General features: G+C 40.6%; 1 protein-coding gene across 4 annotated transcripts in view; it reads left to right on the top strand.

Moving 5' to 3' along the window:
* myo9aa (myosin IXAa) overlaps positions 1-22,956 on the top strand; it is a 115,246-nt gene that overhangs the window by 76,731 nt on the left and 15,559 nt on the right. For 2 of the 4 annotated variants that reach the window (XM_028014190.1, XM_028014191.1), the window contains 15 exons: positions 718-859; positions 976-1,171; positions 4,180-4,299; positions 6,639-6,714; positions 11,145-11,285; positions 11,783-11,822; positions 11,891-12,013; positions 13,489-13,569; positions 13,743-13,853; positions 16,959-17,081; positions 18,400-18,549; positions 19,467-19,780; positions 20,158-21,738; positions 22,395-22,488; positions 22,705-22,920. In XM_028014190.1, the coding sequence (XP_027869991.1) occupies positions 718-859; positions 976-1,171; positions 4,180-4,299; positions 6,639-6,714; positions 11,145-11,285; positions 11,783-11,822; positions 11,891-12,013; positions 13,489-13,569; positions 13,743-13,853; positions 16,959-17,081; positions 18,400-18,549; positions 19,467-19,780; positions 20,158-21,738; positions 22,395-22,488; positions 22,705-22,920 (3,508 nt within the window). The remainder of the gene's footprint in view (positions 1-717; positions 860-975; positions 1,172-4,179; positions 4,300-6,638; positions 6,715-11,144; positions 11,286-11,782; positions 11,823-11,890; positions 12,014-13,488; positions 13,570-13,742; positions 13,854-16,958; positions 17,082-18,399; positions 18,550-19,466; positions 19,781-20,157; positions 21,739-22,394; positions 22,489-22,704; positions 22,921-22,956) is intronic. The other 2 variants (XM_028014193.1, XM_028014192.1) reach the window with 2 other exon arrangements.

Here is a 22,956-nt window from a genome sequence, read left to right on the forward strand (position 1 = left end):
AGCTTATTTTATGGGTTTTGCACAACTTTCTTTTCAGTTTTCTTCTCCAAAGAATTATTTATTTCCCTATTTAAAAACCCCACCTCAAGCAGAAGGCAGATAGTTGACTTTAAATTTGTTTAAATATATGAGCCTTAATGGGCATCAGTACACGATGCCCAGCCAAGAATTACACATAGTAAACTTTTCTGCTCCGTTCTGAGCTTAAATTCTCAGCTACTTGTTGTCGAGGTGATTTTATAAGGAACAGCTTTTAAAACCAGTCTCTTCAAAACTCAAGGAAAACAAATGGTTAAGGTGAAGCCCAGCGCCTCAGAAGTAATGGAGAACATATGAGCGGAGCTCAACAACCATGGCTGGCCTCAGAACAGTGTGTCAGCTCGTGAAAAAGCAGCTTCACGTCTTCCTGCGTTGGCGCTGAGCATCTCCTAACGGGCTGCAGATCAGATGACGTGTGCCACGATCTCCTTCATTTATTCTGGACTTCATAAATTCATCATGTTTGGAGCAGAGATAAAAAAAAAACCGTCAAACGTTTTTGTTTCTTTTTTAAGTGTGATTAATGACGCAGGATTCATGACGCAAGTGACAGCTTTAAACAAGTGCATCAGGGTACTGATTCTCTGGCAGATTTCTTATTTCTTTTCTTCTTTGGCATTAAAAGCAGATGCAACATCTATTGTTCTTCAAAGCGCTCGCCTCTGTTCCTAATTCCAGCTTCCCTCAAGCCACCAATCAGACGCTGTTGGATAAGTTCAAGCGGCAGCATGAAGGGAACAGCTACATCGAGTTTTCTGCCGTCATGGAGCCCGCCTTCATCATCAGGCACTATGCTGGCAAGGTCAAGTACGGCGTTAAGGTCAGCAGGAGTTTTCATCGAGGTTTAAGAGCCATCGTCTTGTGTTCAGTAGAAGATGTTTATATCCAGATAAAGGGACATGTAGTCATTTTTATGTCTCTGTCACTACAACGCAGGATTTTAGGGAGAAGAACACGGATCACATGCGACCAGACATCGTAGCTCTGTTAAAGAGCAGCAAGAACGCGTTCATCGGCAGCCTGATCGGCATCGACCCGTCGGCCACTTTCCGCTGGGCGGTGCTCCGGGCGTACTTCAGGGCCCTGGTGGCTTTTAGAGAGGCCGGGAAGAGGCACACGCACAAGAAGACTGGTGAGAGAGTGCATCCATAGCAACTTTTGTATCTCCTTTAAGATGTGTCAAGTGTTGATGAGCAAGTAGAAAAAGTAAGTTGATGTCTTTTGTGGTAATATACAGAGAGAAAGAGACTATTTTCTAAAGCAAGTATTCAGGCCCTAGCATTTTAACGTCGAGTTAAAATATCTTCCTATCAGGTTAGTAACTTATTGAAAAGGTAAATAATTGTTTCAACTGCTGACAAAATGTAACACTGCAATTAAAAACGTGTTATTTTTGAAGCAAAAATTTAAGATAAGCAGTTATCGAAGTTAGTCGTGGTTTTCAAGTGCAGAATATTGTACGACTTTTGCTGCTTTGCTCTTGATAGAATAAGACAAGTACACCAAGCTAATACCAGCTGGGTAACCAGTCAGGCTAGCCTGCAGCCTTCAGACGAACAGATATTCTGCTTGTAAAACTGAGTTTCCATTGACCATATAATTGCGCAAATTGAAATTACAAAAATAAATTACATTAATGGAAAGGATGAGGTAGTTTTTTGACTAAATTGAAATTAGTGTATTTCACAGAACTGCAATGTAAATTCTAATTTAGCTTCACATGAGTCGTGATCAATAACTGGATGTAACTGCTGTCGGAAAAGATGACAGAAAGTGGAAGGAGGGCGACGGCACATCGTGTTTTAAATTTTTTTATCACGTGAACAAACTTATTTCTTTGCATTTATCATTTAATAAATACCCCACAATTGCTACATTAGTTTTTTCAACATTTGTGGAATACTGAGAACATTTTTTCACACATATGTAATGGAAACGCACCCATTAATGAGCGAACTTGTTTGTGTGCTAGCGTTTTCTCTACCAGGTAGTTACCAGTGCGTAGCAACACGTGTGGGAGGGACAGCACTGCATTGTGCTGCCCACACAACCGTGGAAAAACTGTGACTGTGGGTCTTTCTTTAGAGTCTCTTTAAAAAGATAATACAGGAACAGAATGAAATCTAAAAGTTGAAATTCTACCTTTTTAAAATGTTGTTACATCTTTACATCAGAAACTAACTCAGAGAGTTCAGGTAAAATAAAGTTTAATCACTAAATACAAAGAGAAAATGATGATCTGCAGTTCAGTTTTTCTCACCACATTTTGTATCTATTGTCATCATTCTGCATTGTTGTGTTAATAGTGCTTGTAGTTTTGTTACGTATTTACAGTAGTTTAGCTCTTTGTCTCTCTCAGCTTCCTCTCTCTGTGAATGCATTTTTCTCTCTTTAGAGTTCACTCTTATAATGCCATAGATTTCAGTATCAGATTGTTACTGTAAGCATTGCTGCTCCCTCTCTAGCTCTTTCTTCACTTTCATTGTGGATGTTTGAATAGACTTTTAGAACCAGTAGAAATCTCTAAACTAACTCACCCAGTGGTGTCTGCTAAATATATTCAGAAAAATCTCTGCAACAGCACAAAGATGCTCTTGACTAAATCCTAGTGAACTGATTTGTGTTCACTCACCACCATCTTGTCTAAAGAGACTAGATGTGCAGAACGGAAGAAAAAACCGTAGAAGACGATGCATGGAGGTACCGTATGGGCTGAGCTCGTATAATCGTGGCCAAATGTTTTTGACAGTGACGCAAATGCTGTTTGATGAGATGATTTCAAAGTGTTACTGTTATATGCTAATGAGAAAGTAAAACGCACCACAAGCTGCAAACGCATCAAATTAGAAAATGCATTTGTTTAGACAAGAGCTGATATGGACTCTGCCGGCATTCCTCTTTAAAATTTCTGCAGTTCGCTTTGGACATCGACCTGTTTGCCAAATTCTGTCTGATTGTAGATTTTTTTTTTTTTTTGGTGGTTGGACTTGATCATAGTGTGTTTATTTCTATTTGTTTTAGAAATATCGATAGATTTTCAATATGTTCAACATCTTTTTTGATCGTTTCTTAAGATAGGTTAAACCTAAGAGTTTTGGTCTTTGAATGACTGCATAAAAAAAGTCGTGCAAGGTATTTTTCGTCTAGTTTCTAGTGAAAATAGTAAGTCAAAACCAGCTGAGTAACTTTTCAGCAATATGTAGGAGCTTGTTTTAAGTCAACAGTCTTAATATTAATTTTAAAACGTGGTAGTTCCACTGGCAGAATGTTTTCATTTATAATGACATTTTCCCCATGTTACAAGTGAAATAATCTGCCAGTGGAACTAGTACATTTTTTATGGATATTAAGGAAGACTTGACTTAAAACAAGTTCCTTTATTATGCTGAAAAGCTAGTTTTGTCTTCTACTAGAAACCAGAACAAAAATATTTGGTAAGATTTTGTGTTTTTGCAGTGCATTTAGTTGTCATTTGTGCATTTTCTTTTTTTTTTTAGTTTTGTAGACTTTCCTAGAGAACACGTCGGTCAAATCTATTAATGGCAATGTTTCTGGGTAGAAAAATCCACTTCTGTTGATTAACAAAGGATTTTCCAGCTGTTCCAAACAGAGAAAATATCTTTGCAAGTGTGCTTTATTCTCCATCATTTTAGTTTTGATGAATATTTCCCCCAGATCTTTATCTTGAACAGAGTGTGTGCGGATCCATCCACACTCAGCTGCTGCCCGTGTTAAGCGAGTTCTGCACTGGTGGTAAGACACATCTTTAAAAAGGAGGCAGAGCTCTTTGGAAACCTCAAGCTTCTTGACAATATCTAAACCTCTCACTGACGATTTTAAAACTGTGTAAATTGAAACTGCTGATTTTTGAAATATCATTTGCAACACTGCAAAAAAAAAAGAAAAAAAAACTTTGGCCATGATCTCACACAGAAACCCACAGAATCGAACCTCGTAGTGTCGTTTTGAAATGTTTACCGTCTTCTCTTCAGATGTCTTGTTCAAGTAGAAAACTGCATTTCCTGAAATCCTCCACTTCTACACTGTCTAATCTCTTAATTTCTCTCTCTCCCTTTCTCCCTCCTCTGCCCTTATGTTTTGTTTTTCTTCCTTCTTCCCTTTTTGTTTTGCTTCTCCAAGGGCATGATGACGCTGCTCCCTGTGCAGTATTGAAAAAAATGGATAGTTTTAGCTTTCTGCAGCACCCTGTGCATCAGAGAAGCTTAGAGATCCTGCAGAGATGCAAAGAGGAGAAGTACAGTAAGGCTGCCAAGACAACAGTAACCCTTCCTAACTTTCATGTTAGGGGAACTGTAGGGATGAGAGCGACCAACATCATCAGCTTCTACTGTAGCCACATTAAGACAAAAGACTTCGGTAACTGTTTCTTAAGAACATGTGCAGTGCCTTTTCACATTTTGCCACTTTGCAACCAGCAGCTACAAAACATATTAATGAGGTTTTATGTGATAGACCAACACAGAGTTGTGCATAATTGTGTGGTGGAGGGAAATGGGTAAGTTTTTGCTAACCTTTTGTATTATATACTGCCTACTTTGCAAATCTTGACACTGTCATTTCTCCCATTCTTTTTGGAAAACCTGGACATCAGAACAAGACTTGTGTCAGAGATCCGATTAGTTTGAAGTCTAGATATGAATATTCTTTTATCTAAACAAGGGGTATCAATCTCATTTCCTTTTCCTTAAAGACCCAGTTGACATAGATCATTGTAAAAAAAACAAAAACAAACTTTAAACTGTTAAATATTACTAAATAGCGCTCTCTCTATTCAATTGATACTTCTGAAAATGAAATGATATTGAACATCTTGGACGTAATTTTTTAGCATAAAGACAGAAACTGCTTTGATTTTAGAGACTTGCTGGTTGGCTCCTTCAGACTAACAGCAGCAACAATTAGCAAACACCTGGTGCTGAGCTCATTATACATGCTACTTCTCAATGAAATGCTGATTAAAAACGTTGTTAAGGGGTTAATAGAGGAGTGCGATGACTTCCTGAAGGCGGGGTTTTGGAAAGAACAGTACTTTCTTAAAGAGACAGAGGCCCAATTTCAAGGCATCAATTTACAAAGTCAAATTTCTTTTAAGTCATATTTGATATATACAACATTATAACAACTGAAGGTAACATAGTTACTTGATTATGCTATAAAATGTTTCTGTGTGGCTGGAAAACACATAATGGTTCTGTTAAAGGTTCTGTTTATGTGGGCCACATCAACAGCTGTGGTGGGCCAGATTTGGCCCCTGAACCGTGAGTTTGACACATGTGATCTAAGCCATTCCATTGTTGCTCCTTCTGCATTCTTGGTGCTGGTGGCCTTGTTGTGGTAGGTTTGCAACACTGTCATTTTCAGATAGTGGATTGAACAGACACTGGATTTTGAAGGCAACTGGTTGTGCTGGATCTTTTCTTAAATTTCTTTTCCACTTTACAATTATCCAGTAATTATTTGTCTGTCACATAAAATCTCATTAAAACATAGTTAAGTTTGCTACTGTACTCTGATAAAATGTGGGAGGAAAAATGAGAGTGAATATTTTTCAAGGCACTGTGCTATGTTTTTTTTTTGTTGTTTTTTATTTATTGTGATTTTTGCAGCTACCATTATAGACTAGATGCTTGGTCTCTGATCCCTCCATCTCCCTCCTGCATGTTGTTCGGTAGCATGCTTCAGCCATCCTGACACTCCTGTCACACGCTCATGAGTCCTGTAGTGGTGGGAATGCATGGTTGCAGTGCGCTGTCTGGGGCAGAAACTACTCTGGGTGGTGTCCTTCTCAGCGGTGTAGCTTACCTTACAGTCTGTTGGTGTAGTCGCTACTTCACCTACACCTCACGTCAGATGTCACTAACAAACCCTGTGTCGGTGACGGCGTTGGTGGCGGACGAAGTGACTAACTCGCTCACATGGTGGTGGACACACAGCCGACCTCATGGACGTCTCGGGCCTCCATAAACTCTTCGTCACACTCATGTTTTGTTTCTTTTTGTGTCTTTTTTTGTTTTGTTCTGTGCTACCTTTGCAGCTCCAGATGAGAGTGAGAAAGTTGTGCAAAGTGATGATGAAACAGAGAATGGTATTATGTTCAGTCCCAGTTTGCTTTCTGAGTAGGCTAACCCTTGTAGATATCTGTGATTCTTCAGCACGACTTCAGAAAGAAATGCATCAGTTAGATCACTCTGCCACCACACTTAGATTTTAGCTTCTCTTGGGTAATTAAAGTGCAATCCCAATGTGTCCCTATTTGAAATGACTAATCGGATTAATAAGCAAGTGTAAAATCCAGACTAATTTGAAATAACTCTTCAGTATCATCTTCCATATTTCAGCACTAACAAGTTCACATCGCTGTTAACCTTTTATACCAAATCATCCCCATTAGACTGTATGGCTCATAAAAAAAGACACAAAACTCTCACTGTAATAACACCAGACTGGCACATGGTGTCAGAAGTGTGTTTTTTTGTTGGTGTTGTGTGACCGTTTGTCTTGTTTTGTCTTCTGTTTTTAGTATTTTTTATTTATTTTTTATTATTGCATTCTCTGATGCCTGTTTGTTTGTTAATCAGGTATAACCAGAAAGACGCCACGGACGCCTTTGTCAGACATTCAGGGAAGCAACGCCATCGCAGAGAAATCGCCACGGTAAGTGCGCGTCCGCCGGTATTGGGTCAGACCGCAAGTGGGACTTTTGCGTGGAAACATTCCCAAACTGTCTCTGGCGTCTTGTTAAAGGAGTGTAAACCACAGGAAAGGAATGATGGAAAATATTAAGGGCTTTTGAAACTGTAACTTGTTAAATCTGTGGTTTTATTTAAAAGCAGAGATTTCTCTACTTAAAACAGGCTAATAACTTCTGCAGTAAAGTTAAATGCATAGATTGTTGTTTTTAGGAACTTTTAATCCTCTTTTGAAGAGGTAAAATTAAAAAAAGAGAGGAAAAAATCATCACATTAATTAATATCAATGATTCGTGATCATGATGAAACTTGTTTATATAAATTTTAGTTAATTTTGATGGGTTTTTGTAAATGAGTAGAATATTACAAGACAATAAAATAGGATTTTATACCCATAAATGTCATGTATTCACCTACACAATCATGGAGAAGACTGCTGACTGGTATAGATGTCCAACAGGATCATAAGCCACAAAATGTTATTGCTAAAGAAGCTGGTTGTTTATCCAACTGTATAGAAGGATAAAATAAAATAAAATAAAATAAGGCATAGCTCTAGCCCAGAATGCCAAACGTTCCAGTACCTGGTTTATTGAACCTGGTATTACTGTTTGGATTTGCCAGCAAAGTCACCTGACTTAACAACATAGAGAAAATATGAGGTATTGTTATGAGGAAGATCAGAGACTGATAAAGCAACCTGCACTTTCTCTTACAAACATCTATTGCCCAGTACATACATACTTGATATCTTTAAAAAAAAAACGACTAATGTGTCGTCAGTCTTAGCGATGCTCTCATTTAGCTCCACTTCCTCTAATTATCTGTTGACGGTGAGGTCAACAAGCAACGACCATGACTTGCAAAGCCGAGGCTCTCCAGAAAGACGGCTTTTGTTACACAGGAGCGAATCCGTTAACCCCCGCCCTTAATGCAACGCCTGACCCCTGGCCTCCTTCTGTCTCCCTCCTCACACACTCATCATCCGCAGACTCACAGAGCTCTAAACCCAGTCCAGCTGCTTCCTTCATGATGTAAAGTCAGAGCTATGCGTTGCAGAAGATCATCCAGGGAGAGATAAATATCCGAGTGTGTCAGCTGGATGCAACGGCAGACAGTGCACTACTTTATGGGACTCTCACAGAGGCTCTGGAGATAAACAGTCGGTACAAAAAGGTATATTGTAGCGTCACCGTTTACTGAGATCGATGATCAACTGGGGGAAAAAATTCTTCTTTGTATGGTAGGCCAGATGCAAACAGAAGAGTTGTGTTTAAGTAGATATTTCGGATCCTAGAGTTTGAGATTTACCGCCTGATTTGGACATCGACAAGTTTTCTGAAAGATTACGAAAGAAAGGAACATAAACCTGGAAGTAAATCAGAAAGGAAATTAACTTTTTTTACTGGATGTTTCTGCATCTTGTTCTGTAATTAAAGTCGGGGTTTTTTCCAACATTATCTTTATTGGGTTTTCAACAATGTTTCCAATAATATACAGGAATTTAAGTCATTGTACTGTAAACCTGCTTGGTCATATGAAACTGAGAATGTAGAGTATAAATGAAGCATGAGCAGCACTTCATCCCAGATTAAACTACTCCATAGAACTCATTATTTACATCTTCAAATCTGAATCTAAAGGCTGAATGACCTTGTCTGCATTCCACTGTGTTCAGCTGAGACGCACTAATAAGCTGTTTACTTGATTGAACTCGAGTAATATTGAACCAAATAATGCATTTTTTTATTGTATTTGCTACAAATATAGTAGAAGAAAATGTATCCACCCACTTATTGCAGAAACATTGCGTCTTTGTTTTAAAATCTAAAAATAGAAATAAAATGATTGTTCAACACATTTTCTGTAGTAGATGTTTATCAAAACTTATGAGCAAAAGATTTGATCAAGTTTGATTCAGTTGGAATGAGGGCAAAATAGCTCTTTCGATTGCAAAGATTACAAAATCTCTCTATCACCCCATCCAATGTTTTCAATGAGCTTTTTTAGTATGAAACACTCAGCAGGTGAAATCCTTCCACGTCTTCCAGGTTGGTCCCGTCTAAAGCTACAAAAACAGCTTTACCATTTTTATTTTATCTGCTATTGAAACATTTCCACTCTTCCTGACTCCCCTCATATTATTTTTGGAAATCAAGTCAACCGTCTTTTAATACCACGCGGTATAAGTTTTCACACACATGTTGCCGCTGCTGTTTGTGCGTTATGCTTGTGTGCGGCCTGCACCGAAACTCCGCTGGTGGAATTCTTGTAAATCTACAAAGGAGGAAAATGGAAACTAAATAAACTGCTCAGCTGCACCGAAATTATTGTCAATTGCTGCCTCTGCAGGAGCCCCCGTTTTCTCTTTGTTCCAAGTCATAAAGTAGGAAAGTCTTTTTTTGTTTGTTTGTTTGTTTGTTTACTTTCCTCCAACTTGCTAAAATATTTCTTCAACCTGCAAGAGACGGTAGACAAAAATTTGTCCTAGTTTAAGTCCATAAAATATGACTTGGTAATATAAACATACAATACATTGTAAAGTTGCATGCAGAAACTCTACAGCTGATCATAGTTGTTTTCAGGGCTGTACTCAGACACAGCCTAGTATTTAGTCAGAGTTGGCACTGACATATGACAGTCATGCCTATTAAGACCAAACGTAACTCTAGAAACTGCCTAATTCCCCCTAAAAAAATCCCCCCAAATTTATTGAGGTTGTTTATATAGAGGTATTTACGTAGGTGTGAACATTAGCACATGGATTGCAGTCATCTGCAAAGGAAACACAGTTTTAACGTTATTTGCATCATTTCATGGCGGGAAATGCAGCTAATGTGTAGCATCAGCACTAGAAGTATTTTAAAGACGCTGCTTTTTCTTGCGTTGATCATTGTTCCTACACGGTTCAGAAAATGGCAGAATTGGATTAAATTAATTTCCAGGTCTCAATAAGTATGGAAGAAAGTAGAGTATGGAAAAGCATCTTTGGATCCATGACACACAATCTATGTGTCGTGTTTTAACACCTCGAGTCTCCAGGAGAGAAAGCATCACTAAGATGCACTAGATGGTTACCGATTTCTTTCCTGTGTGAACTTCCCATGTTCTCACTGGGTATCTGCGTTGTTCTCTGTGTGCCTGAGCTTCCTCCCACTGTCCACAAACATTCCTATTGTGGCAACTGGTGACTATAAATTGGATCTTTTGCAAGATTCTGTTTCTGCATTAGCCCTCGTGACGAACTTGGAGTCCTATCCAGGGTGTACAACCGCCTTTTTACAAATGTGTTTTCAGGGAAGTGGGTCATTTACACAACCACAGTGTTGGAATAAATGAGTCCAGAAAAATGTACAGAGCCCCAATTGGTGGTAATGCCTTAATTTATAAGAGTAACAAGCCAAGTGGTAAAACTGAGCTAATTGGTGAGCTGAACAACCATCCACAATTAGATTTAGCTACAGTATTGAAATTGTATCACTGGGAAAATATGTTTTCAGCCTTTTCTTAATTTACTTTTTAAGTGTTCCTCAGTCTCTCATGAAGGTAAGTTCATTTAAAGTGGATTTGAAAAGTTATTGAAAAATGTCCGCACTGGTTCAAAGAAATTCAACCCTAAAAAGGACAAAGTTTGTGAAAATACAGTGCATACTGCAACTAAAAAGGATGGAATTAATATAATAAATTGTGACTTGGCTGTTTCTGTTTAATAGAAAAATATGTTTAAATAATTTTATTAATAATATAAAAACTAGTAGGGCTGGGGGAAAAATCTAATTTGTCAAGTAAGCAATCAAATCTGGATTTTTTTTTTTTTTTTCTTTTCCATCAATAGACTCCTTGGGTTTCCATAGTTCAGAGTAATGTCAGCAGGCCTAAAGTCCACCGTTTTATTTGACAAGCATGTTTTACACCTTCTATTTATTTGAACTTTCAATTTAGGACAGCTCTACAACAGAATATTAGGACAAGGACGTCAAGAGAACAGTCGTAGTAATAAGAGAATGAATCAGTATGACAATAAAGCTGAAATGACACGAGAATAAATAACAGAAAAGTAGCTGTCCAAGCATTTTTTTCTGTATAAAACAATTTTTTTTCTCATAATTTTAAGACGTTCTTGTAAAATTGCTAAAATTATCACGATGTTCTCATTATTAAACAAAAATTCTTGTAGCCACACCCTAATCTGTCATACATCTGACAGAAAATGTTTTCTGTCAATTGTGATTTCTTCTTTAGAAAAGAAGGCGAGAAAAATAAATTATTGAAATGGGATCAAATTTGAAAAATAATTCTTTTTTTGTAAGCGTGACCGCCCCGGCCAAATAATTACTACTAGTGGTTAAAAGCTCGTTCCAACCCTAATCCTGCTCCTGTTCATGTGTCCTGAAGGAGTTCTCCGGGCCTCGGCTGGAACGGCCGCGTCGGTCGGCAGAGCCACCTGTCTTCCGGCGGCTCCAACACAGAAGAAGACGGCATCTTTGTCAACTCGGCCAGCAGTAAACTCCTGGAGAGAGCGCACGACATCCTGATGTCAGTACCTGCAACACGCACAATAAAACGTTCAGCATTCACCTCAGTAAGGCAGATTTCTGCTCTCTTGACGTCCCATGTGCTTGTTAAGCTGCAACCCGGTTAGGTGTTGAATGCAGTTTAAGGATGCACTGAAGGACGTGTTTTTGATTCCAGATTAACTTTATCTGGTTAGAGAAATCCAAATATTGTGATCAGAAATGTAAAGAAGTAGCTTAGAGATGTCTGGAAACCTGACAGACCTCCTGAGATCCCTTTTCCGCCCAGCTGGAGGCTCCGTCACTGATCCCGACATTCCCACCAGCTCAGTCGGCGCTGCTCTGCGCCTGACCCTCCGAAGGAATATTTCCTCTCCAGTGGAAAAATTAAAGTCCCACTTCTTCTGTGACCCATTCAGAAAAAATTTCCGGAAGTGATTTATTGCTACTCGATGTTTGGAGGGAAAAAAAAGCCATTGGTTAATTTCTGTTTTGTTTTGATTTTATATATGTAAACAGGAGGAACAAAAACTACAAGTCGAAACCAGTTCTTCCGAAGGTATGAGCTGTCTTACTTTAACGTAGAGTTTCACTGGGCTTGTGCTGACTGTGACTTTCTGCCTGCAGCATTTACTGAACGTCAAATCACTAAAGTACCTTAGCAACCTGACGCTTCACGACCGCATCACCAAGTCGCTGCTTCACCTGCACAAGAAGAAGAAACCTCCCAGTATCAGCGCCCAATTTCAGGTCAGATGGGATGGGATGGATGGATGCACTCGCTGCTTTATAGTTCAGCAAATCCACAGCTTACTAAGAAAAGTTGTGTTTTCCAAATCTTACAGCAATAGTCAGGAAACAACGCACATCTCTGTTCACCCCTACATTTGTGATTTTTTTTTTGTGTCTATCACTGCATATCCAAGAGACATAATGTGTGAGATCATCTCTGGTAATAAGAAACATACTTGATTTTGTATATTAAAAAGGAAGTGATTCATTCACTGACACACCCTTATGAAACAGCACAATACCTTGTGGATGAACTCCTCAAATCAAGGAGGGAAATCTGTGAAAAGTTTCTATTTTGTGTTTTTGCTACCACTTTCAAAGCGGTTCAAGGTGCTTAGTACATAATAAAAACACAAAATTACAAAGTTGTAAAGAAAACATCATACAACTGCTACTTATCAGGGACGTTCAAAGTTAAATTGCAGTATTTATGTTTGATTAAATTTGAATAAATCTATCAAGACATGTTGTTTTATGTGTTAAAGACCTGGAATACAAAATCAGAATCTGTCTGAAACAAAATCAGCTGGAAAAAAAGTTTGATTGGTACGTCTCTAAAAATGAAAAAAAAAAAACAACAACAAAAAACTAGTTCAGGTTCAAACCATCAAATCTGACATTTTAACCACTTCAAAAGGACTTTGAAGTTTTAACATCAGCAGGTTTGACATAAGCTCAGCTGCACCAGAGAAACCTTTTGCGTAATCAAAATTTGATTTTATTACTTTCTCTGTTATTGCATGTACAATGTAAATAGGAAAACCAGGCAGCAGATAACATGGAAATAAAAGATAGGAGTACTGTTGTCATTGCAGGAGCCTGACAACTGACAACTACTGTGTTTTCTCAGTCAACAGTGCTATATCTGCTCACTGAAATATGGAAAACAATCTCATCAGCGGGCAGTAACATTTCCGTAACCAAACGCTTGATTCCCCCCGTCCTCTTTAAAAGTGAACAGTGTTTCGTGGCAGCTGGAGGTGCAGCTGAGGTCCCTGTGGACGGCCGACGGGGAGGCAGCCTGAGTCCATGTGTGGATGACTTCACTCTCCACATCCTGTGCTGCTCTGATTGCTTTAATCTCCCATGCTGGGGGAAAAAAAAAAAAAAAGTCTGAATTCCTCCTGCCTCTAAGTGATTACACACACATGCAGACACACATGTGTCTGTGTGTTTAATTACACAGTCACTGCAAATGAAAAATAGAAAAAGAAAAAAAAAAAAGCTGCATCCTGTTTTCTACCAAACCGCAAATCCTTACGTAAATGTATATAGACAGCTATACTGATGCGAATCGGGGGATTTTAACGCTTCGGCGTTCCTCGCAGATGGCGACAGAGTTTCGCTGTTGTCTGTTAAACAGCTGTGAAGTGTCTCCGTGTGTTTCGTGCTGTTGGGTTTGAAGACTTCTTTTCCCATGTTTTATCCCGCAGGCTTCTCTCAATAAGCTCATGGAGACTCTGGGTCAGTCGGAGCCTTATTTTGTCAAGTGCATCCGTTCCAACGCCGAGAAGGTACGGTGGCCACAGTTGCTTTAGTTTTCCAATATTCCTTAATCCTGCTTTGAAGTGGGAATTTTAAAAATAAAAGAAAATCTGTTTTCCGTTTTCCCTCCCCTCTCACTCTCTCCCTCACTCATGCACACCCACACGCACACACACACACACACACACACACACACACACAGCTGCCCTTAAGGTTTGATGATAACTTGGTGCTGAGGCAGCTGCGATACACAGGTATGCTGGAGACGGTCCGCATCCGGCAATCTGGATACAACGTCAAGTACACCTTCAAGGTAATGCACATGTTGTCGTCACGGTGATATTCTTGACTAAATCTCCTTCATTGGCATACCCAATTTTAAAAAAAAAAAGTGTACAGAGCATTCAAATAAGTTAAAACTCCATTACAAATTCAAGCAAAATGTAGTTTGACCTCATTTATTCACTGGAGAAAAATCCCACATCATTTGTTGTTAAAAAATTCAGACATTTGACAAGATTAGAGACGTGCAGAGATTTCAAAACCCCTCCAGATCAGTAGACTCCCTTAAGAGCTGCTGTCCCTGATCTGTCCCTGTTTAAACGAAAGGTTCATTTCCAGAATCCTGCAGAACTCAATGACATCCTGAACGGATTTCAGTCAATTGATTCTAGGGCTGCAACTAACAATTATCTTATTAGTCAGTTATTCTATTGATTATTCTGACGATTAATCAATACCTTCAAAAGAGCTGTCCAGCATGTAAACGGAGAAATGGCTTCTTTGGAGACTTTGTGACTTCATGATTTCATATTTTACTGTAGTTCTCCAACACCGAGCTTTGTGGGGGGGGGGTTGTCCCCATATTTACTTTCTTCACCTTTGTGAGAAATATCCAGGAAAATCCAGGAGAATATCCAGGATATTCCTGGAAATATCCAGGAGTTAGTAACTAAACTAACTTTTAGTTACATTCACTTTAAATGGATTGTTATGGTTGCCAATAATTGTGGAGTTAGTCAATTTTGGGAAAAAAGTCTTAATGTGGGATTTTCTCTTCTGAATACTATGTTTTTTTTATTAAATTGTTTTTTTCCCTAAATTGTCGATTCAAGATTATGCTGCTACATTAAATATGCAACTGCTTTTTTCATATCTACTAAAGAAGGGGCGATTATGCATAAAGAGTGCAGTGCATTATCTGTCTTGGGATAAGACAGATAATTCCTTTGTTATCCCAAAAAGGCTAGAAATGTGTCGGATTAGAAAAGGTTCAGATTTCATATAGTTGATTAGTATTCAGTATGATTTATGAGGGAAAACTCATTCATGTGTTTTTAAACTCTGTGCTCAGGAATCATGTTTTCCAGTAAACACTGCGGGTGTTGTGCAGATGAACTTGTTTTTATTCGTGACCTCGTGTCGGCCAAGAAGATTTTTAAAACCACGCACTGACAGAAACTGAAAAGCCTCTCAGGTTCTCAGGAGCTGGAGTGCCAGTGATGATTTTTTCTTTTTTTTTTTAAAGCCTTTTTTTCTCCAGGAAACTTGTTCCTGATTCATTGTGTGTTGGGTCAGAAGGGAATTTCTGGGGGTGGGAGATGGCAGCCGTCTTTAACCACGCTGCCTCTCTGAGGAGTGATGTCAGCCCCCTGAGAAGCGCTGTGCTGCACTGCTAATAAAGCAAATGGTGGTGAATGCAGATGGGCGTAAGTTGCTGGACAGAAGACAGTCGGGAGTGGCCCACTTCCACTCCTGTTTCTTCTTACAGTAGTTTCCATTCTCTGGTTTTGTTCACTTCTGCCAATAACCTCTTGTGTCAAGATTTTAGATAACGAATAGGTCACCTTGTTGGCTAGACATTGCGTTATTGAGTAACATGTCTGCTTTGGGTGTTTCTTTCATCGTGTAAAGAAATATTTTGTTGTTTTTTGGGGGGTAGATTTGGGGCATTAGCAGACATATTCCACTAACATTGTAATGGTATGAAATAATTAAGGAAAATGAAATGAAGCACGTTTAAAATCTCTGATCTATACCAGTAATTCGACATCAAGGCAAAAGGTTTAGAAATGTTAGCTTAAAGAAGCCATATTTGTTCAATCCATCTTTAGGTAGTCTGAATAAAAAACACAAAGAACTCTTCACCATGATTACTTGGATGTTTACTTGTTTAAACATTAAATAGAGTAAGAAAATCAAACACTTCCTGGCCTTGTTAAAATTTCCTCATCCTACGCACAAGGATGTGAAACCACGGAAAATTTCACATTTACAGTTTCGGGCCACAATTCCTAAAGAATTTGGGCACAACCACCCACAATAGCATCACCAAAAATAATAGTTATAATAAAAATCATATCCACAGTGAAACGTGGTGGCGGTGCGATGATTGGTGTCTAGCTTTTTCAAGCTTTTTTTCTTTTTCTTGTTGTTGAAGTTACTAAAACTAACACTTCCAGATGCTAGTCAGTTCAGACCCAAACCATCAGGTGGAAACATGAGAAGGAGTTTTAATTTCACAGAATGAGTCCAAGAATTTGTCTAAATAATTAGAGGAATGGCTCCATCAGAAGAAAAGCAAAGTTTGGAAATGAGTCGGCAATATCGAACTCTCGTTGTACCAGTATGATGAGAATCCCATCGGTCTGAAGTTTCACACACATCATCCGCTTCAGATATTTGGCACGTTAAAAGTAATAATAATAAAAAAAAACTGGACACGTTGAACAATTTTTCCACTTAAAACTAAATATGAAAACTTCATTTTCTGTCATTTTATCTCTTCAGGTCATGGTAGACCGGTTACTTTACACCATACTTAATGTTTACAGCCGTACATGAGTGAAACTTTCAGTGGCGAAGGAAAGAAAGCTCATAAAGAAGAAGTGTTCTGGTGATCTCACTCTGACCATTACAGCAGCAGACATTTTCATTCACGGTAAATTCCTCAGCATACTTTGTGCCGTGTTCAGCAGTAATGAGAAATATCTTGTGGATGGGATCACTCCGAAGGACTCTGCTGGTCAGGACAGACCCCCCTCATTGTGCTCGGGGTCTGAAACACGCCCCATGCTGGTAATTGTATAAACACAGCATCTGTGTGCCTGTCCAGCCCCCCTGCTGGCCTGATTGTGTTCAGTTCAGCCAATGAAGGTTCAGTTTAAAGAAATGGATGTATGATGTTTGAATCTGTACAAAAATGTATTTATTATTATTATTTTACCTAAAACCAGATATTTCTCATTGGTTTTCTACATTTGAATTGCATCATAGAGATGCTGCAGATCGACTCCTGCTGGTCCAGAGTCGGTTGAATTGGCTTTCACTGGTGTAAAATGTTCCATCTGGAAATGGGATAAAAAGCCACATCTGAATTGATATTTCAGATTGTTTCCATAATCTGGTCTTTTTGTAGGACTTTGTTCATCACTTCAGTGTGCTGCTGCCGGAGGGAACCCGTTCTACCAGGGCGAGCATCCAGGGAAGTATGGATCAGCTGGATCTTCAACCAGAGGGCTATCAAGTGGGAAAGACAAAGGTATGTAACAGTCTCCGTTCAGAGTTTGCCTGAGCCCTCATTATTTTCTATAGTTTTGAAGCTAAATCAGTGAGGGGTTGTTTTATATTATTATTATAAAAGATATTATATTATATTATTATATTCTTTAGCTACTTACATGTAGAGTTCCTCAAGGCTTTTTTTATTTTCAGCAAGTATTTTGCCTTTTTAGTTTGAAATGTCCCATTACAACACTTTGCGGACGCTATCCAGGTTCATCCAGTGATTTTAAAAAAGAGAGTTATGAATGTCCTGCTAGTTGTAGCGGCGTCCCTGCACCAACAATACAAGCTTAAGTGGTTCTGTAACCTATTTATTGAAACAAGGCATGTTACGCAATCATCTTTTTTAACTTTGAAAGAACCTTACAACTTCCCAATAATCTTTGCTGCTGCTTCTCCTTTAGCTTGAACAAGAAAATGTGCACAAATAAAACCAGTTTTAGGCAGATTCTCATAGCTTTTTTTTAGTTTCTTTAGTTTAGCTTTAGTATACCGTAGTTTTGCTTTTTTTTTTTTAAAGGTTCCAGTTGCTCAGGTCTCGTCTCCACTAAGGCCACCTTATAGCCAGATGGCCTTACATGTTCCACTGTATAAATGCAAAGTGAGGGCGATCCCTAGCTTGTGCTATAATGTACAATATTCATATAGAGCCCAGAACGGTTCAAGGCACTAAGAAATTAACTTATTGTTGTTAATTTTGAGGACAACTTGACATTGACATGTAAATATAAAAGCCTTTGAGTGGAAATGAGAAATTAATATTTGAGTTCATTGAGCTCGAGGAATGACTTGTAACATGGGTACAAACGTGTAATAAACTGCTTTGTATTGTTTTATAGTAAAGTACATATAAGTTGAGTTGTACTTGTGCTGTATTGAACACCTAAATAAGAAACTTTGGCAGGTGTTTATATACCTGAAGCTATGAATGAATTGGTTTGTGTTTGGGATGATCTCATATTACCTGAAAGCATCTTGTCTTTGAAAGAAAAAAGTATGTAATGAAGATATAACCTCATGTTTGGTGTTTTTTAAGTTGCAGCTATGAATGGGGTTTGATAGAGGGGTCCATGCTTCTGGGATGTGTCTATATAATTAGAGGATCATGCCTGACATTCTTGTCCGCGTATATCTGGTCTGGGATTTCTTGGCCGTTGTGTGTACGCTTTTGATTCAGCTTTTTTTTTTTTTTTTTTAATGAAAGAATGTGTGTATGTCGCTTTGCTCACTGCCTTACTCACAGTAAGCACGTGGGCCGGCCTGTTCTGACTCCATCCCGGCCTTTCCCCCCTCAGGTGTTTTTACAGGAGGCTGAGCGTCAGCGGCTGCACGCCGAGCTCCACGGAGAGGTGCTCAGACTCATCGTCATGCTGCAGCAGCGATTCAGAGCGCGGCTGGAGAGGAAGCACTTCGTGAGGATGAGGGAGGCGACGGTCAGCATCCAGGTGAAGTGTTTTTATCATCACTGATCTGATCTGCAGCAAAGACTCTGTTTAGTTCTGTTCCAGTGATTATTTCTTTATTTTCTATACTGGAATTGCTGACAAAGTGGGGCATTAGTTCAGCCTTGTATCGTATTTATTATAACATTGTCAAAATACAATTTTGGAAGGAATGCATGTGTTCTTTTTTTTTCTTATTTTTGTCAAAATCACTTTTGACAAAAAGTGACTTTGGACATTATTTTAGGAAGGTGACAATGTAATGGAAAAAAATACTAAATAACTTTTTGTCTTGTGTGAGCAACAGGTGTTGTGAGATGTAGTTCATAGTTGCATAAAAACAACTTTTTGTATCCAGTGGGATGCTTAAATGTGACGTTACAAATATTGTGTTAAGGTACCATACATAAAGTCCATTTTGAACGTAATAATACATTTTTGCACAATAAAGCTGGTATAATTTGTGTGCTCTTTTTTTTCATAAGTAGTTGTTGGGTTTTTTTGTCAGTTTTGAAATAAGTCTCAGTTTTATTTATTTGCTGACCAAAAAGAAAAACACAAAGATCACTGCAAATAAAAAGATGTGCTGGGACAAATTCAAAGAAAATCTTGTAAAAAGTCCCATCAAAGCAATAAAAAAGGAAAACTAGTACGCATAATTTCAACTAACTATAGTCAAAAGGAGAATGGAAAAAACGATCTGAAAAATAACTAATGTTGTGGAAATACGACTAATAAAGGTTTATGTACATATTGAACTCAAAGCTGCTTGAAAGGTATGAAGTGGACATGTTGAAATTTAAAATAACATAAACTTTGTGGCATTTCACAAAAGATATTTCAAGAAGTTTATTTTTCTAGAAATTTATACTGTTTAACTTTCTACATTTTTCAAAACAATAATTCATGCCTCCTTACAGAAATGGTGGCGAACGTACCGGTCCATGAAGGAGGAGGAGGAAGAGTACTATGACCCTGGTGTCCAGGAGAGGGCAGCTGTGTGTCTGCAGGCTCACTGGAGAAGTTACCGGGAACGTCAAAGGTTCAGGCAGTGGAGACGGGCGACTCGGGTTCTACAGAGAGCGTGGAGGTTCTGGCTCGGTCGGCGCTCCTCTGCGGCCCTGGTTATTCAGGCAGCGTGGCGCTGTCACCAGGCCAGGGAGTCCTACCTGCGCTTGTATGCTGCTGTGATTCAGCTGCAGGCAATTAGCAGAGGTTTCCTCAGTAGGCAAAGGTAGGATATACTGAAAAATGTTTAATGTGAGAGGATGCATGTGAAACAAAGTCCTGATGTTATAGTTTCTTTCTGAAAATAGCTTCTAGGGATAGATGACAACATGGTTTTGCTAAAGCTTGTGGGGAAAAAAAGCCGCTTAATCTTTGCACACAGCACCAGCAGTGTATTTGGGCTTTGTTCTGTGTGCAATCAGACTGGTAAGTTCATATCATGACGCAAGCAACCCAAGCCAAAGCAGCTCTGTAATCGGCTGCTGAGCTCCTGAGGGCAAAGCTTTGTACTCCTAACTTCAACTCTGGAGTTGGTTGTTCACTTTTCATTTCTAAGATTCTCATCATAGTGTTAAAGTAACGCTGGAACTTCTTAATTTGCAGCTTCAGAAAATTGAGAGAACAGCGACAGAAGGCGGAGGAGGAGAATGGCCGGGTGAGCATCTCGCCTGGAGAGGAGGAAGAGCTGGGAGAAGGAATCATGGGGCTGGATCTCAGCACCTGGGAGGATCGCTCCTACGAACAACGAGAAAGGAGTCTCCATGCACTCAGCAGCCATAAGGACACCGCTAAAGAGAAAGAAGACGGCAACTCTGAAGTAGAAACCGAAGCAACCTCCTCAGTCCCATCGTCCGCTGTGGTGGCGCAGGAGCGGGCAAGAACTGTGGAGGAGCCTGCCCAGAAAACCACTCGCTCCAAACGAGAGAACCGGCGGATGAGGGAGTTGGAGCAAGCCAAGTTCAGCCTGGAGCTGCTGAAGGTCCGGGCGAATAGCGGCGGAGCTTCGTCTCCCTCTGAGGAGCAGCGTTGGTCTCTGGAGCTGGTGACGCCAGCTAGCCCATCTCTCCCTTCACCCCAAGGTACGCCTGACAGCGAGAGCTCCAAAGGCAGCTTCGAGCTTCTCACGATGGACGAAGAGCCGCCCAAGACTACAGAGGAGATCATGGATGGCAAGGACCCTCACTCCCCTGTCCCACCTGTTGCTCCTGAATCAAATGTGGAAGATGTTTCACTGAACCCAACCCAACCACAGGAAGCTGAAGCTGCTTCCCCCCAAAGAAGCCAGAGTCCACCCGCTCACCCACATCCGCCCAAAATCCAGAACAATCTCCCCACGTTTTACGTACCCGCTCGCAAGGGCGGCAGCATCATCCCCCAAGATGCAGCTACAGCCACCGCTACCGCTGCAAAGCCTCTCAAAGAGAGACGAGAGTCATCACGGCGCCCGGTGGTTGTGGTCATCAGCATGCAGAAAGAAACCCCGCTAAGCGACGAGCTGAGTGCCATCGTCCGTCCTCCGGTGGACCTGAGAGATTCCGCCGCCCAGACGGGTGATTCTCCGTCGACCGATCCGTCCGTGATAGAGAAGCTGGTGCGGCTGAACGAGCAGAAGGAGGAGCGACGGCGCAACCAGCAGCAGCAGAACGAGAAGGAGATGATGGAGCAGATACGAAAACAGAAGGAAGTGTTGGAGCAGGAGCGCATCAAATACGCCCGGCATGAGAAAGAGATGTTCGAGAAGCAGAGAGGCGAGGCCCTGCACAGGATCCAGCAGAGCAGGCAGGCCGGGCCAGATTCTGCCAGAACCTCCACATCCACCAAAGGTCCCCGACCCAGCTCTCTGCTGATCGAGAAGACCTCGGGTCAAGCTCCTCACGGCAGAACGCAGTCGGACTCCACCTCACCTCCGCCTCACTCTCCGGTTGCCATAGGCGCTCACGGGAGCTCCCGTCCTACCCAGTTGCCCCCGCCACCGTTCTCTGCTCCTACGGAGCGACGCAAAGACCACCGACCTACCGCGGAAGGCTGGGCCCCTAAGCTCACTCTGGAGACCCGAAACGGAGCGGGAATCGGGGTGAGAGTTGCCGGCAAGAAGCCACAGAGTCAGGAAGTTACAGCAGTGAGTCTGGCTGATAAACCAGGGAACATCTTCTACTCCCCAGACGACAAAGGGATGTTTACCCCGTGAGTGTGCTCTACCTTTCTCTGCTTGACCAAACCTTTATGATGCCAATTAATGGTGGATTTCAGTTAATGATTTGCAATGCCCTTACCTGGGTATTCTGATATGCTTTGAACGGATCAGCTGTTAAAATGAAGTCTTAAACAAAAAGGAGTCACAGCATTTCTAAGATTCATTGATGAAAACTGCTTAGTTTTTGCACTTATACACTGTATTTGTAGTACTAATTTTACATTAATAAAACACAGTTATCTGCTTTTTGAGAAGCATCTTAATCTGAATTTGACTGCTAAAAACCTTATTGCTCAGGTGGGAGAATCTGTTGACAAAACAACTATTAGAGGTACACTCCACAAAACAGTTCTTAGAAAAAAAACATAGTTGAAAGAGACAATATTGCAATAAAACACACACTCAGAAAACTTGAGAGTGGAGTGGAGGTTCACCTTCCAGCAGAACAATGACCCAAAACATCCAGACAGAATTTATAGATCAGCCAACATCTGAAACATTGGTCCAATTGAGAATCTGCTGCGTGACGCAGTCTGGTAAAACTTGAGCAATTTCCTAAAGAACAATGGAGAAAAATGTCTCTATAGATCAGGATGGATGGATTTAGCAGACTCATATTTAGGTCTGTGTCTCTTTTATCCACCAGATTTGACGCCAGCTCTAAAGAACAAGCTGTAACTGTTCCCAGAGAAGGACCAACACCAGCTTTGAAGCCGTCTAAAGCAACAAAGGCTCGGGATGTAAGCAACCCCCCGCCCCCTGCTGTTTACATAGCGTGTGTTTGTATATGTGTAGGTTTTGTGTTGTGGATGTCTGAATCTTGCAAGGGTGGCTCCAACTCTTGCCCCGAGAGCTGACCGGCTGAAGGATCCAGGGAAGACGATTGGCCGGTGCTCTGCTGGAGACCCACGCAGGAACTTTTTCCTCATGCTGTTCTCACCTCTGGTAAACTCCAGGTCAGCAGCGTGGGCCAGAAAAAGAAAGCCAGGATGGCACGGACGCGCTCCGACTTCCTCACCCGCGCCTCCAGCCTCGCAGCTGGCGGCGACTCAGAAGAGGACGACTATGGCGGCGACAGCCTCACCAGCCCACGCCACTACACTCTGCCCCTCTCCAAGCAGAATTCCACAGAGGCGGGCCTGAGAGAGGCCTGTTTCAGTGACTCAGACATGGTACCCCCTCCAGGCCACCGGTGGCCCCTCTCTCTG

Source organism: Xiphophorus couchianus, chromosome 4 (genome assembly GCF_001444195.1).
Source record: "Xiphophorus couchianus chromosome 4, X_couchianus-1.0, whole genome shotgun sequence".
Classification (NCBI taxonomy): domain Eukaryota; kingdom Metazoa; phylum Chordata; class Actinopteri; order Cyprinodontiformes; family Poeciliidae; genus Xiphophorus; species Xiphophorus couchianus.